General features: G+C 38.3%; 1 protein-coding gene across 2 annotated transcripts in view; it reads left to right on the top strand.

The window, feature by feature from the left end:
• Positions 1 to 1,733: 1,733 nt before the first annotated feature.
• Positions 1,734 to 14,235, top strand: part of alkal1 (ALK and LTK ligand 1) — a 50,650-nt gene continuing 38,148 nt past the window's right edge. Inside the window, exons 1-4 of one of the 2 annotated variants that reach the window (XM_048596061.1) lie at positions 1,734 to 1,850; positions 1,958 to 2,218; positions 6,287 to 6,340; positions 6,445 to 6,528. In XM_048596061.1, the coding sequence (XP_048452018.1) occupies positions 1,960 to 2,218; positions 6,287 to 6,340; positions 6,445 to 6,528 (397 nt within the window). In that variant the 5' untranslated portion in view covers positions 1,734 to 1,850; positions 1,958 to 1,959. Of the gene's footprint in view, positions 1,851 to 1,923; positions 2,219 to 6,286; positions 6,341 to 6,444; positions 6,529 to 14,235 lie in introns of those variants that run through there. The other variant, XM_048596060.1, reaches the window with a different exon arrangement.

The following is a 14,235-nucleotide window of genomic DNA, read 5'->3' on the forward strand; positions in this document are numbered from 1 at the left end:
TGTGTCACATATGGCAAGTTTTCCAGAGCTGGGTGTGTGAGACTGAGGAATATCCTACCTCAAGCTCTCAGCCTCGAAGATGAAAATCAAGACAAATCTCCAGCAGAGTGAAATTCCATGCCCATTTCGACTGGGGTCTTGACTCTGTTGGGATCACAAATTAGGATTATTACAAATCTATTTTTTCCCTCCAAAGATGCAGAGTTATTGCCAGCAACTTCTGTTTAAGTTCAGGTTTGCAGGAGTGTTTCTCAGTTATATTGCTGGAGATGAATTTGTTATTCAGCCTAACTGGTAAACTGCAATTGAGCAGCAGTTAGGCAAACTGTGTTTTCAAGCCATTAACAAACTAATTTACACCAACAACATTTATGAATGTTTGCAAGACGAATTTATTGAAGAGGTGAAATTTCAGAAGAAAACTGATTTCATTCGTTGGGCTGAATGGTTTTATTTGTATTAGCACACGTTGTTCGGAGGCTAAATTTAGCGGATAGAGAAACTTATTTCACTGAAGTTGTAAACTTGTAATCAATGTAGCTTATCAAGGATTCCCCAGATCGTTTAAAATTAAGTACAGTCCTAGTTCATAATTCCAAGACTTATTGTCCTTATTTAGTGAACCTCCTTTGTTACTTGCAGATTGGTCTCATATTTAAAATTGCTGAAAACTCTGCCGGCTCCACCAGACATCTCTGACGTCAGCAGCTTTAAGGGAATCCCAAAATTGTGAACATAATCCTTGCACAACACGACACAGCCGCGCTTGATCAGATTTGCAAGTAACTAGACAGGCATTTCCTGTTCTTGGGGAAATCTCAATTTGCAGAAGACTTCAGATCGATCCTAATTGATGGCCCTCAATGACAGCCCACCGGGAGAAAGAGGACGTGTGCCAGCGGGAACTTTTGAAGGGAGATTACCAGGAGATGTTTTCATTGCCTGCCACCCACCTAAAGTCAATAGGATCATATTGAAATAACAGTTGGTTCGTGTATATAAGCCTGGTCTGTGGATGGATGAATGCAGAATATTGTGCATTTTCCTTCGAACCATTGGATCTACTTAGTGCAAACGAGTAATTTGAAAACACTGGAATACCTTTTTGAGTCATTTTATTCTTCTTCGGAAGAAAGTTGACAGTAGCCCAAGACAATTTCTTTGATATGCAGGTGAGCTTGCGATATACGTGTATATGTACATATATTACAGCAGTTCCAAGGACTGGGTGAAATGCTCGAATGGCTGATTTATATATAGATAGATTTGAAAAAAATTTGGCTTTCAATTTAAATTTTAAAATACTTTGAGCCACTTCATGTAACGTATGACTTTGGAATGAAATATTCGAACGGCGAAAGAACAGTTACACAGAGGGATGCATACTCTGCATAGGCAACACGTAAATATTTAAAATTACACTGTGATTTCCCGTGTAAATTTCGCGTCGTTTTTACAAGCGTTTCTAACCCCGAGAAACCTCCTCTAGTTTGTTAAATGGATCGATCCAAAGATGTGTGCAAAGTAGATCTGAACTAAAGCCTGGATTTCAATGTGCTGCTTTGGCAGTACCTTTCTTAATCCATGTCTATAAATGTGAGCTCACCAGATATTAAATCTGGAACGAAGCAAGTGTTACGGGGAGGGTCAGAGCGACAGCTCGCATGATGTAGAACCGGATAAAAACTCAGGAATGTGGAGATTGAGTTGTCCTTGTGACACCACCTCATCCCGTAATGAGAAGGTTTAGATTTGATTTAAGCAGTCTTATGTAAAAAAAAATCTGGTTCACTTTGTGCTCCGCTACTTCGGATTTAACCCACCCCTGGGCAAAACTGAACATTGTTTCGGTCAGCAGGCTGTCTGGCAGGATTAGGAGAGAATTCGTGATTGTCTTTGCACTCCAAAAAGCTTCTGAAAGAAATGTTAATCTTCTCTCGACCTCTCTTTTATCTAGAGATGGGCCAAAGAAATTGGCACACCTTGCTGGCTATCGTGCTTTTGTTGGTCACTGTGGGACACTGTGAAGGCAGAGCAGAATCGAGGCAGAAAGCGAGACAATCACCTCTAGATCTCATTTTACAAGGCATGAGAGACAGCAATCACGGGGACAGGCAAATAGCCAAACGATACAGCACTTTATACGCCTTCGACAAAGACTACAAGCACTTCACGAAAGAAAAAGCCGCGTTTGTCCCGAGGTTGGACAAACCAATAGGTAAGAGCTGAAAGGGTAGGTGCCTGATTGCTTATGTCTCTGTTACACGCGGTGTCCTCCGCCTCTCAACACTAAGACTTTAATCCCGGGTTATCATGTTTGAGTATGTGGAAGTGTTTGGATCATTCCACTCATAATAGTAGGTATAAAAATACAACCGCGGGCACTTTGTTCATTAGGAATGGCATCAAAACACGCCAGGATGAGTTAATTATTGTTTCTGCAGCCTGAAATAAATATTTGTACTTGTACTGTAGAATCACAACACATGCGTTACGGTTCTACCCGTCAGGTCCTGCCTGACCTGAAATCAGATGATGTTTTTCGTCTGTGCAGTTCAAACATCAGTGCCAATATTTATTAATACATTTCGCAAGAAGTCGCGGTTAGTGACTTAGACACATTTTTGTTGTTTTTGATCTCCATGTTGTCTTGTGCGTCTTAAAACAGGTCAAATGTATAATTCTGGATTTTATTACAAGTTTTAAAAATATTGTATGTGGTGCTCCTTTGCCAAAAATAAAACAAATAAAATGAAAGCTGTCCCCGTTTAGCTTGTGAAACAGTGTAGACCCACGGCAGGGTCATGTGCTCCATGTCTACAGGACAAATTATTTCATCTGCGTGCACCTCAGTGGTCTGCTTGTGATCATGACAGGAGACGATTTGAAAGTCAGATAATGTAAATTCTGAACACAATTACAAAGTGTTCACTCATAGAAGTAGGAATTATCCTGTTTGAAAAGGACCTGTCGTGAAGATCTTATGTTGGACATTTAACAGTTGGTACAGTTTATAATTTTTATTGTATAATCTGGAAAATAAATTTACTGAACAGCATACAGTAGCAATAAATCCAAGCTTAGGACAAAGCACAACAAGTTGGGATCAAGCAAGTGTCACATTTTGAGCTGGGATTTGTTATTATTGCTTCAATGTTATGTTTTGTTAAATGGGAACTTTGGTTAAATTTAGTTTTCAAATTCATAGTTACTGAAACTTCACAAATAACCTGTTTTCAATTATTCTTTGCATTAAAATGCCCTAAAGGAACTCCAGTACATCTGACAGAGTCATTTTAGCATGTTTAGCTGAACTCATGAAAAATAAAAAATGTGGAATAGAACCAGATCCTATCCCATTTTGCAGCTCAGATCCAGAAATATGGGAATTCTGCTTATCCCTGAGCAAACAAAATTTTCCAAAGAATAGAACTTTCTCCCAGTAGGCAGATGAGTGTTATCAGTTGCCGAGACAGTTGGGATGTGGTTGAATGCTGGCACTGTAATTTGAACTCACAGATTAACTGTGTAATCTAACAGCAAGTTTAGTTACAATAAAATAAAACTTGATGTTGTACAAAAACCTTTGATCTATTGTTTTAATGGAGACATATCTGTATTTAAGAAAATTGTGATTTCAAAGAGTGTTTAATCATGAAATTCTTGAACTTGGGTGAAGGCTAAAAGGGATGATTGGTGGGGTCTGTAATACACCCAATTTTCTGTCCTCTTTTCTCATAGTGAAATATTCTGATAACAGGAATACTGGGCACTTTTGTCCTGTTGCTTTTTATTCTGGCTACAAAGAGGAGGCAGATGGGGATAGTGTTGCTTGTTGGAAACCCAGTTATTCCCTCTCTGCTTGCACCCACATAAATTATTTTGAACAGGGTATATTGAATTGGGTATGGGCACCACATAGAGTCACAGAGTCATACAGCATGGAAACAGACCCTTCAGTCCAACCAGTCCATGCCAAACACAATCCCAAACTAAACTTAGTCCCACCTGCCTGCTCTGACATAGCTAGGCCAGTGGCTGTACAGCTGCAGAAGTTCTACATTACATAGAATAATAGAAGCAAGCTATTCTGCCCATCGAGTCCACACCAACCCTTCGAACAGCATCGAGCCCAGACTGAACCCCTTACCCTGACCCTGTAACCCTGCATTTCCCTTGGCTAATCTACCTAGACATTATGGACAAATTTAGCACGGCCAATCCATCTAACCTGGACATCTTTGGATTTTAAAAAAAACAAAATTCCTTCCTTTAATCAATTTTTCCAAATACACCGTACATGAACTGATGACTATATTTATCAACAGCTTGAAAGCTATCATTCACAATATTAATTTACAACAATACTGCCCTCTATTGACTAATTTCAGAATAGTAAGAAAGCTTTTTTGAAGACAAAAAGTGCTGCAGATCACCACGGGTCAGGCAGCATCCATGGAGAGGGAGGAAGCAAACATTTTGAGTCTAGATGACTCTTCATCAGAGATCTGGCTCTAGACTTGAAAAGTTAGCTTGTTCTCTGTCCATGGATACTGCCTGACCTGCCGTGATCTCCAGCATTTTTTGTTTTCAGTACAGATTCCAGCATCTGCAATAATTTGCTCATAAGATTACTTCTTTGTCCTCAGTATGACTTGTAGAAACAAAAACAATAAAACTAAAAACCAAACCGATCCAAAATTGTGTAAAATTTTGGATCCAGCAGGCAATTATTGATCCCTGTTCCAATCTCTTCTGAAGTTAGTGACTAAAGGCTTTTGCAGTTGATACCAACATTTGCATGGTTGTGATGATTTCCAAATCTATATGTTTAGAGTTTTGCAACTTTGCTTCAGTATTGGCAGGCTAAATATATATGAATGTTTTATGCAACTGTCATGATTATATTTTGGATCAGAAAGCAGAAATGACAGTGCATCAATTGTCACTTCAGAGAGACTGAAATTGTAGAAATAACCATGGTAGTTATTTACCATTTCCTATATGTATGAGACATGATGCTAAAAATATCCCTTTGTTAGAAAGCAATTACAAAGTTTTAAATAACTTTACAAAGTACTTGAATAACTTCAGCTTAGTTAGATATTCATTTTTTCCCTTGCAACTTATGAATTAACTTTTTTAGAATCCCTACAGTGAGGAAACAGGCCCTTTGGCCTAACAAGTCCACACCGGCCCTTGGAGCATCCCACCCAGACTCGTCCCCCTATAACCCATCTAATCTACATATCCCTGAATACTACAGGCAATTTAGCATGACCAATCCACCTAGGCTGCACATCTTTGGACTGTGGGAGGAAACTGGAGCACCCGAAGGAAACCCATGCAGACACGGGGAGAATGTGCAAACTCCACACAGACAGTCGCCCGAGGGTGGAATTGAACCCGGGTCCCTGGCGCTGTGAGGCAGCAGTACTAACCAATCCCATCTAGTTAAAAATCATTTGTTTTTTAGGCTGACCTATATATTTTTTTCTGATATGAAGATCAATAGAATATTGCTGATCTCAAAAACTCGTGAATTGCCATATCTATTTGTTGACTTCTCTCCAATACATGTGTGAGTTTATGGGTAGAAACGGTTAGAGAAGGCACTTGCTGTTCATGGTTTTCATGTACTCTGGAGTTCATTAGAAATTCTTATTTTTCATCAGTCAGATGGAGACTTTATCTCAATGAACTTGGTCCAAAATTAGGGATAAATTGGGTAACCAAAATAAAACATTCTAACAGCCACATCATTAAATTAACAACATGACTTCCCTTATTCATATGTCCATAACTAGAAGAAAAATCTCAAGCATACAATGAATTCATTTTAAAGATACAACAAATAATCAAGAATATTAGTAAAACATCGAAAATGCTACAACTACACAGGTAACCCAGTATCTTTCAATAAGAAGACAGGTTAACATTTTTGGTAGAAACCCTCTGTCAGAACAATTGGGCTTTATTTAGTACTTTTTACTTTAGATTTCCAGCATTTAAAGTTTCCATTTTGTAAGTCAAGATCCATGGGTTTCCAATTTGAATGGCGACTCTTTAAAGCAGATAGGTCTCAGACAATAGCCTCAGTGTAAGTGACTTTGTGAAAAGCAACCAGTTTTTTTTTCAAAAATGTACTTTTGATATTTGAGATAATGAAAATATGCGTCATGCATTTTTTCCATCAATGTATACTTATACAAAATATATTACAATTATTATTCAGATAAGAGCATAAGAAGGAGCAACGTGATCATCTTTTAATTTTCTTTCACAGAGGTTGTCCATAGAGACCCTAATGCAAAAGAAAAGTTCATAAAGCATTTTGCAGGTAGGAATATAGTCAATATCTTGTACTAAATTAATCAAGATGTATTAAAATAACACATTTCCTGTGACTGAACTAATCTTATAAAACTTCTACTAATTATCAAGCAGGACCAATCTCATTCTCATCTGAATGCAGTAAGCAATTTCACCGCCTCTATTATAACACAAGGGATTGCTCTACACCAGCTTGTGAGTACTAAACACTTCTTTATTTATCAAGAGCTTATTCCTTATGAAAGGGTGTCTTCTTTATTTTAAAGCTTTATGATGTACTATTATGAACTTAAATTGAAATACTAATTTGATGAAAATTTGTATTTGGCTAAACAGTAACTAAATATCAAGAAAAAGCTGACACTTCTGGACATTAATCTTCAACTAATGATTAGTAGGTGACAGAATATTGTTTACAGGTGTCATTGAGTGTGTGCCATTGTTTGCTCCTAAATAACTAAAAATTGTTCCAGTTTTACTTTTTAAAGATAATATTGACTGCCATTTTCAACTGTCTTCAAAACTAATTGGAAATTTTAAACAACTTTGATCGACTATAGTGCACAAAATGACAATTCTAAGATATTCCCCAGCATGTTAACCAGCCCGGCATTAGGCATGGACCACCAGCTCTGGCAAGCAGGATCCTAATTTAAGTAGCAAAGTCATGACTCAGTGGTGTCATCAGACATGTGTACCATTTTATCAGCAGACATGGCTAAATGCCACAAGGTCTCAAACCTGCCAGTCAAAAATGACAACACTGAAAAAGAAGGCCACATGAAGCCCAGAGAAATAACTAAATGCTTTTCAACCACTAAAAAGAGAACCCCTTCTTGCCCAAAAGATTACTATGGGCTCTTATCTCTCATGTTTTGCTCACACTAATGAATAATGAACATTTCTGTTCCTCCTAGCAAGTTCACATTCTGTACTTACTTTTTGGGTGCTTTCGGTGGGTCCCAGTGATCTTTCAGTGAATTTTGATTGTGAGTGTTTCCAGTTTTGGGAAAATCTCCAAGGCCTCATTTTTCAGGGCCCCTGATATTCTGCTGTTTCTTCCTTACACTGAGTTAAATTTGTCTTCTGATTTCAAATGTCAGAGAATTCAATCGCAGTGGTAGTAATGACAGGCAACAGCTTTATGACGCTATTTGGTCACTGATCAAAACTTGGGCCTAGACTTGACCTGTATTGACTCAATCTGCAATCAAGATTTGTGTGCATTCAATTTTATTCTCAAATTGTGATCAAAATTGTCTGGTGATAGTCTATTAAGAATCGTATGTTCATTTTTTGTACTGCTGTGCTGAGCTAATTGTCATTTTGTGCACTACAGTTGATCAAAGTTGTTCAAGTACACTGCTTCCATATATTAAAAGTAAATTTAATCCAAGGAATATTAAATATGCAGATATGTTTTGTTAAGTTTTGCTCCACTTTGGGAGCATATGTTGGAAATTTAGACCTGGATTTGTGATCTCATGATTGCTTGAGAATTAGTACATAAAATGTAGAAAATGATCAGTTGCTAAGGAAAGTCTACAGCATATAATGAAAGAGGATGGTGAAAACTATAGGATATAATTAATGCTCAAAATATAAAGAGCAGTCATTATATATCAGAAGTATTCTGACAGAAATACTATGTTCATCATGATGCTTGCATTTCATTTACACTGGTTTAGTAGTGGTTTATTTTGTAACATATATTTGTAGTCAGGGAATTTCATCCAATCAGTGGCATTGGGAGACACTGACAAACCACACATTGGTCATCATCATTTAACCAATTCATGCAATGCATCATAAAACAGTACACAAAAGGAGTTAAAAGAACAGGTCACCCAGTTTCTAACTGCTGACATCTGTCCTTATAATGAGGATAAGAATATAAGAATGGAAGCAAGAGTAAGCCATTCAAGCTTTCAAGCCTGTCCATCCATCTAACAAGATCATGGCTGATTTGTTCCAGGTCAACTTTTTCTTTCATGTGAGCTTATCATAACCCTCAACTCATCGATATTTCAAAAATCTATCTATCTCTTCTTTGTATACTTCCAGTGATGTGGCCTCCACAACTCTCTGGGGTAGAGATTACCGGACATTTACTACCCTCTGGGAGAAGAAATTCCTTTGCATCTTCATTTTAAATGAACATCTCCTCATTCAGTAACCACGTCCCCTAGTTTGAGATTCCACCACTGGTGGAAACATTTTCTCAACAGTTATCTTGTCAAGCATCTTCAGAATCTTTTCTGTTTCGATAAGATCACTCCTCATTTTTCTAAACTGAATAAATAAAGGCTCACCCTGTTTGACCATCATTGATAAGTCAACCCTTTCATCCCAGGAATTAACCTAGTAAATCCCTTTTGAACTGCCTGTAGTGCCAGGATATCTTTTCTTACATATGTGGGCCAAAACTGTACACAGTTCTTCAAGTGCAGCCTTAGCAATCGCCTGTACAGTCGTAACAAGATAAGGTACAAACTTGTTTTGGACACTGTTATGGTGAGGGGTGGGGAGGGTAGGATTGGAAAATACGGTTGATACATACTTTGTCAATGTCTGACAGAAGGAAAACCTTTCCCTAATATGGATGCACATGAGACAAGATGACTTGAGTCAATATCCTGTTCAGTGACCAAGCATATCTTGATGCATGTGCACAATATATGTCTTCATAGGAATGTCTAAGAGATTTGAGCCTGCTGGCTTCTCAGCTTAGGAAACTATTTCTATATCCTTTGCTGAGGAATGGCCCCTTTCCCGTCTACATCTTGTGTTTCCATCGCCTTCAAACTCAGTGAGTTAGTTGATATTTCCTTATTCCTGCTACTTAATTCCTTTCACGTTAATTCAAGGAAGAAGTAAGGATGGCAAGGATGTTAAATTAATATAGACCAGACAAGAACAATAGAGGAACAAGAAATTGGATGTTCATCCTCATCCTTCTACTCATCATCATTATTGTCATTATCAATTGACAAGATAAAAGGACTTTTGTCTCCTCAACATCATAGGAGCAGGAGTAGACAATTTAGCCCATCAAGGTTGCTGCATTATTCAATTGTATCATGGTTGAGACAAACATTTTGAAACTAAAATGACACTGCATTGGAACCAAATGGAGGCAGCCTGGCTCCGACCTCCCTTCAGCTCTAAAGAAGTAAATTGAATTCAAAATACTAGCTGTTTCTGTCTCCTCAGATGCTAACAGGCTTGCCGAGTTTAGCAGGTTTTTCAACACTTTGTGTTTTTATTTCAGGTTTTCAGCATCAGTGATATTTTGCTTTTGTATGAATAGCTGCATATGTTTTCACCCTTTTTTGTCCCTTGATCCCTTTACCCAGTAGAAAATAAATGTCATCATCATAATTCTCCTCATGTTCTTTTGCCTCTTTCCCTTAATAACGTGGTGCTTATGGATTAAGGTCAACTGACGTATATATTATCATTCAGCGTCAAGACAGAGTGATGAGACAAAAGCAACCTAAGTTTCAAAGCCAGGTTGGACCTATGATGTGCTATGAAAGATAAAGATTGGCTTTTATGTACCACTCAATCGACACTAGTCCACTAATTTTGCTGTTTCTAGCAAATGAATTCATTGTCTTGCCAGGACCTCCAAACCTGGGACCTCTAGAACTTATTTCTGGAACCTCTACTGGGACCAATCTTTTCGGGGCAATACAGCTCAGTTTTTAGTGGAACAAAATAAATAACTTTAGGTGATAGTGAGCAGCTGCTGTGAATTTCCAAGTTAGGAACAATCAAATGATGCATCCAGCAACAGACATGCAAGAACAGGAAGGATCCTGTAATATGGGAGCTTGGAATTTCAAGAGGCTTCAGGCTAGAAGGGGCAAAGTCTAAACAAGTGGAAGTGTAGTGAGGTTTTGGACCATAGTGCACTGTGAGCAAACTTATCATTCCACTTAAACAGTGAGTAGTGTCCAGTGATGTAAAAACAAAAAAATCTCTTTCTCTTGCTACAGCTACCAAGTCATCTTTTTTGGATTGATTTATTTCCTTGAGGATTGAAAGGTGGCACTCAGCACTCTTTAGACACGGTAATGGTGACTCCAGAAGCAGTGCAATAATAAGTTGCATATAGACTTGCAATGTTATGCTACATTTCTAACATGGAGTTCAATGTGATGTCATATGTTTATTAACCAAAAACAAAAATAATCCACTACCCCATCCCCCCAATGCAAACCTGGCAATGGGAATGTTTATACAGTGGTATGCTTCAAGGGGCTGGCTTGTTCCCTCCTTTGAGTGATTAGCCTAAGCCCAGGAAACCAAGATGTAGAACCAGTATAATGAAAAATGATAAAACTTGTGGGACTCGTGTACAGGCCACATAAAAATAATGTCGGGCAGAAAGGAAGAAATAATGACAGCTTGTCAGAAAGACATGGTGATAATCATGGGAGATTTTAATTTACATTCAGACCGGAAGTCTCAAATTGGTAAAGGTATACTAGATGAGAAATCCATAGAATGGTTTCAGTTCTTAGAACAGCATGTTCTGGAATCGACCAAACAACAGGCTAAACTAGGTCTGGTGTTATGCATTGTGATGAATGAATGAATGATACTACAGTAAAAGCACCTCGAGGTAGCAGTCACCATATAATGATTGAATTTTACTTTCAATTTGAAGGAGAGAAAAACAGGTCCAACACTATTTTTTAAAATTTGTTTGAAAGGAACTATAAGGGCAGGAAAGCAGAGCAGTCAAAAGTCATTAGCAAACTTGCTTCAAGGATAGGCCTATAGAAAGGCAGAGGCAGACATTTAAGGGATTATTTCAGAATAAAAAGAAAAGGTATATTTCAACAAGTAGAAAATTTCAAGAGATGGAGCCATCTTCTATGATTAATGAGAAGTGTTATAGATAGCATCGAACTATAAGAGAAAAAAGAATGTGCCAAGATACATGTTAGGACAGAAGAGTAGCCATTCTATTAAAAAAGAACTAAAAAAAATCAATAAAGAGGGAAATTTTAGAGAATGACAGAAAGTAAGCCAGAACCATAAAATTGATTGTAACACTTTCTATAAATAATTAAAGAAGAAAAGTACTAACAAAGTGAATATTGTTCCAACAGAAATTGTGGGTGGAGAATTATGATGGAAAATAAGGAAATCACATTTTTCAATATTTTGCATCAGCCTTCACTATGAAGGATATAAGTAACATCCCACCAGCAATAAATCAGGAAATTGAAGGGACAAGGGAACTTAGCAAAACTACAATCACCAGAGGAGTAGAATTGAATAAATTGTTTGAGCTGCGGTCTGGCAAGTGCTTGGGTCCTGACAATCTTAATCCTAGGGTCTTATAAAAATTGTCCAGTGAGACAGTTGAGGCATTCTTTTGATTTTGCAGAAGTATCTTGAATTAGGGATGGTCCATGAGATGGGAAGAAAGCAAGTGTTCCTCCTTTATTCAAACAGAAAGCAGAAAACTATGGACCTATTACATTAACATCTATCATTGGCAAAATATTAGAAGCTGTTATAACAAGGCACTTGGATAAGTTTAAGTTACTTAGGCAAAGTCAAACTGATTTTGTGAAACTGTCAGCAATCTATTCAATGCCTTTGAGGAGGTAACACATGATATGGATAAAGGGGAGTTAGTGAATGTACTGCACTATTCCAGAAAACATATGAAAAGGTGCCAGATCAAAAGAAAATAAAAGCTCATGGTGTAGGGAGTATCATTGTGGCATGGGTGGAAGATTGGCTAGCTAACACGAAGCAGAAATTGGCATATGTGGGTCTTTTTTATATTGGCAACATGTAACAAATAGTGTTCTACAAGGCTTGATATTCGAATCTCAACAATTTAATATTGTTAAAAGTTATAACAATGACTTAGATGTAGGGAGAGAAAATATGATATGAAGATAGGTAGGAAAGTAGTTTTGAAGAGAAATAAAGAGGTTACAAAAAGATATTGAAAGTGAGTAAGGCAACAATCTTACAAATGGAGTATAATGTGAGAAAATTGAACTTGTCCCCTTTGGCTGGAAGAATAAAGAAGTATTCTACCTAAGTGGTGAGAAATTGCAGAGCTTGAGGATGCAGAAGAATGCAGATATCTTCATGCATGAATTGCAGAAGGTTAGTGTCCAGGTACAGCAAGTAATTAAGAAAGATAATAGAATGTTATGATTTATTGAGAAAAGAATTGAATATAGAAGTAGAGAGATCCTGCTTCAATAATGTAGGGCACTGCTGGGAATGTATTTGGAGTAATGTGAGCAGCATTGGCCACCTTTTTAATGAACTATGTAAATGCATTGGAGGCAGTTCAGAGAAATCTCGCAACACTGATACATGGAATGGGGGTTCATAGAAGTGTAGACTCCCTACAGTGTGGAAACAGGCCCTCTGGCCCAACAAGTCCACACCGAACCTCAGAGCATCCCACTCAGACCCATCCCCCTATAACCCACCTAATCTACACATCCCTGAACACTATGGGCAATTTAGCATGGCCAATCCACCTAACCTGCACATCTTTGGACTGTGGGAGGAAACTGGAGCACCTGGAGGAAACCGGAGCACCTGGAGGAAACCCACACAGACAATGTGCAAACTCCTCACAGACAGTCGCCCAAGGCTGGAATCAAACCCGGGTCCCTGGCGTTGTGAGGCAGCAGTGCTAACCACTGTGCCACCGTGCTGCCCTGGGTTGTCTATTCAGAAAAGTCAGACAGGCTAGACTTGTATCTGCTGAAGTTTGCAAGAATGAGAGTGACTTGATAGAAACATATAAGATCCTGTGGGGGTCTTGACAGGGTAGATGTGGAAACAAACACTTCCTATTTTTGGGGAATCTAGAACTAGGGTTCATTGTATAAAAGTCAGGAGTCACCTATGTAAAACAAATCTTAGGCTTTTTTTTTCTCTCAGAGTGGTGAGTCTTTGGAAACACCTACCATGCAAACACCATAAAAACAAAACAACATCTGGGAGCAGATGGCACCGACGCAGGGCAACTTCTTGCCAGCTCCCTACAGCAGATCTTATTCTAACATTTCTAATAACCTAAGTTCTAAGTGTGAAAAAATTACCAATAATGTTCTTTTTAATGTTGAACTTCCTGTGCAGTGTAACCTGTATGCTCACTCTGTCTAAGCACTCTATGATCTGCATGTCCTTGCTTACTACGATCTGCTTGTACTGCTTGCAAACTAAGCTTTTCACTCTACATAGGTACACATGACACAATAAATCAAATCAAATCACATCAAAAAACATCTTTATTCCAGTGTAGCTCTTCATGACCCAGTGCCTGGTTCGCCGGTGATGCTTGCCAGCTCTCAGTGGATGCTAGCCTCTGATTGGCCAGCAGCTTCAGGTGGTGATGAGACTTCAGTGTTGAAGCACCTGACAGGCTGAGAAGCCAATTTAACAGCAATCAAATGCCCAATCAGAACGTTATCTGCTGGATTTTCTTATTGGTGGATACTGGTGTTCGGTCATCGCTGGATATGCCGGCCTTTACACTTAGTGCAAATAGCATTAATTCCAGCCCAATTTTTTTTAATACTTATATATTATTCTTAAGAGAAATAATTATATCATTGAAGTGGTTTGACAATCGTAATAGGAACAAATTTGATTTGATTTATTATTGTCACGTCCTGAAGTACAGTGAAAAGTATTGTGCTGCTGCTATCCAGACAAATCATACCTTACAAAAGTACATCAGGGTAATAGAACAGAATGCAGGATATAGTTTCAGAGATAGTAGGAACTGCAGATGCTGGAGAATCTGAGATAACAAGGTGCAGAGCTGGATGAACACAGCAGGCCAAGCAGCATCAGAGGAGCAGGAAAGCTGACGTTTCGGGCCTAGACCCTTCTTAAGAA

This window comes from Rhincodon typus, chromosome 4 (assembly GCF_021869965.1).
Source record: "Rhincodon typus isolate 14 chromosome 4, sRhiTyp1.1, whole genome shotgun sequence".
Taxonomy (NCBI): Eukaryota; Metazoa; Chordata; class Chondrichthyes; order Orectolobiformes; family Rhincodontidae; genus Rhincodon; species Rhincodon typus.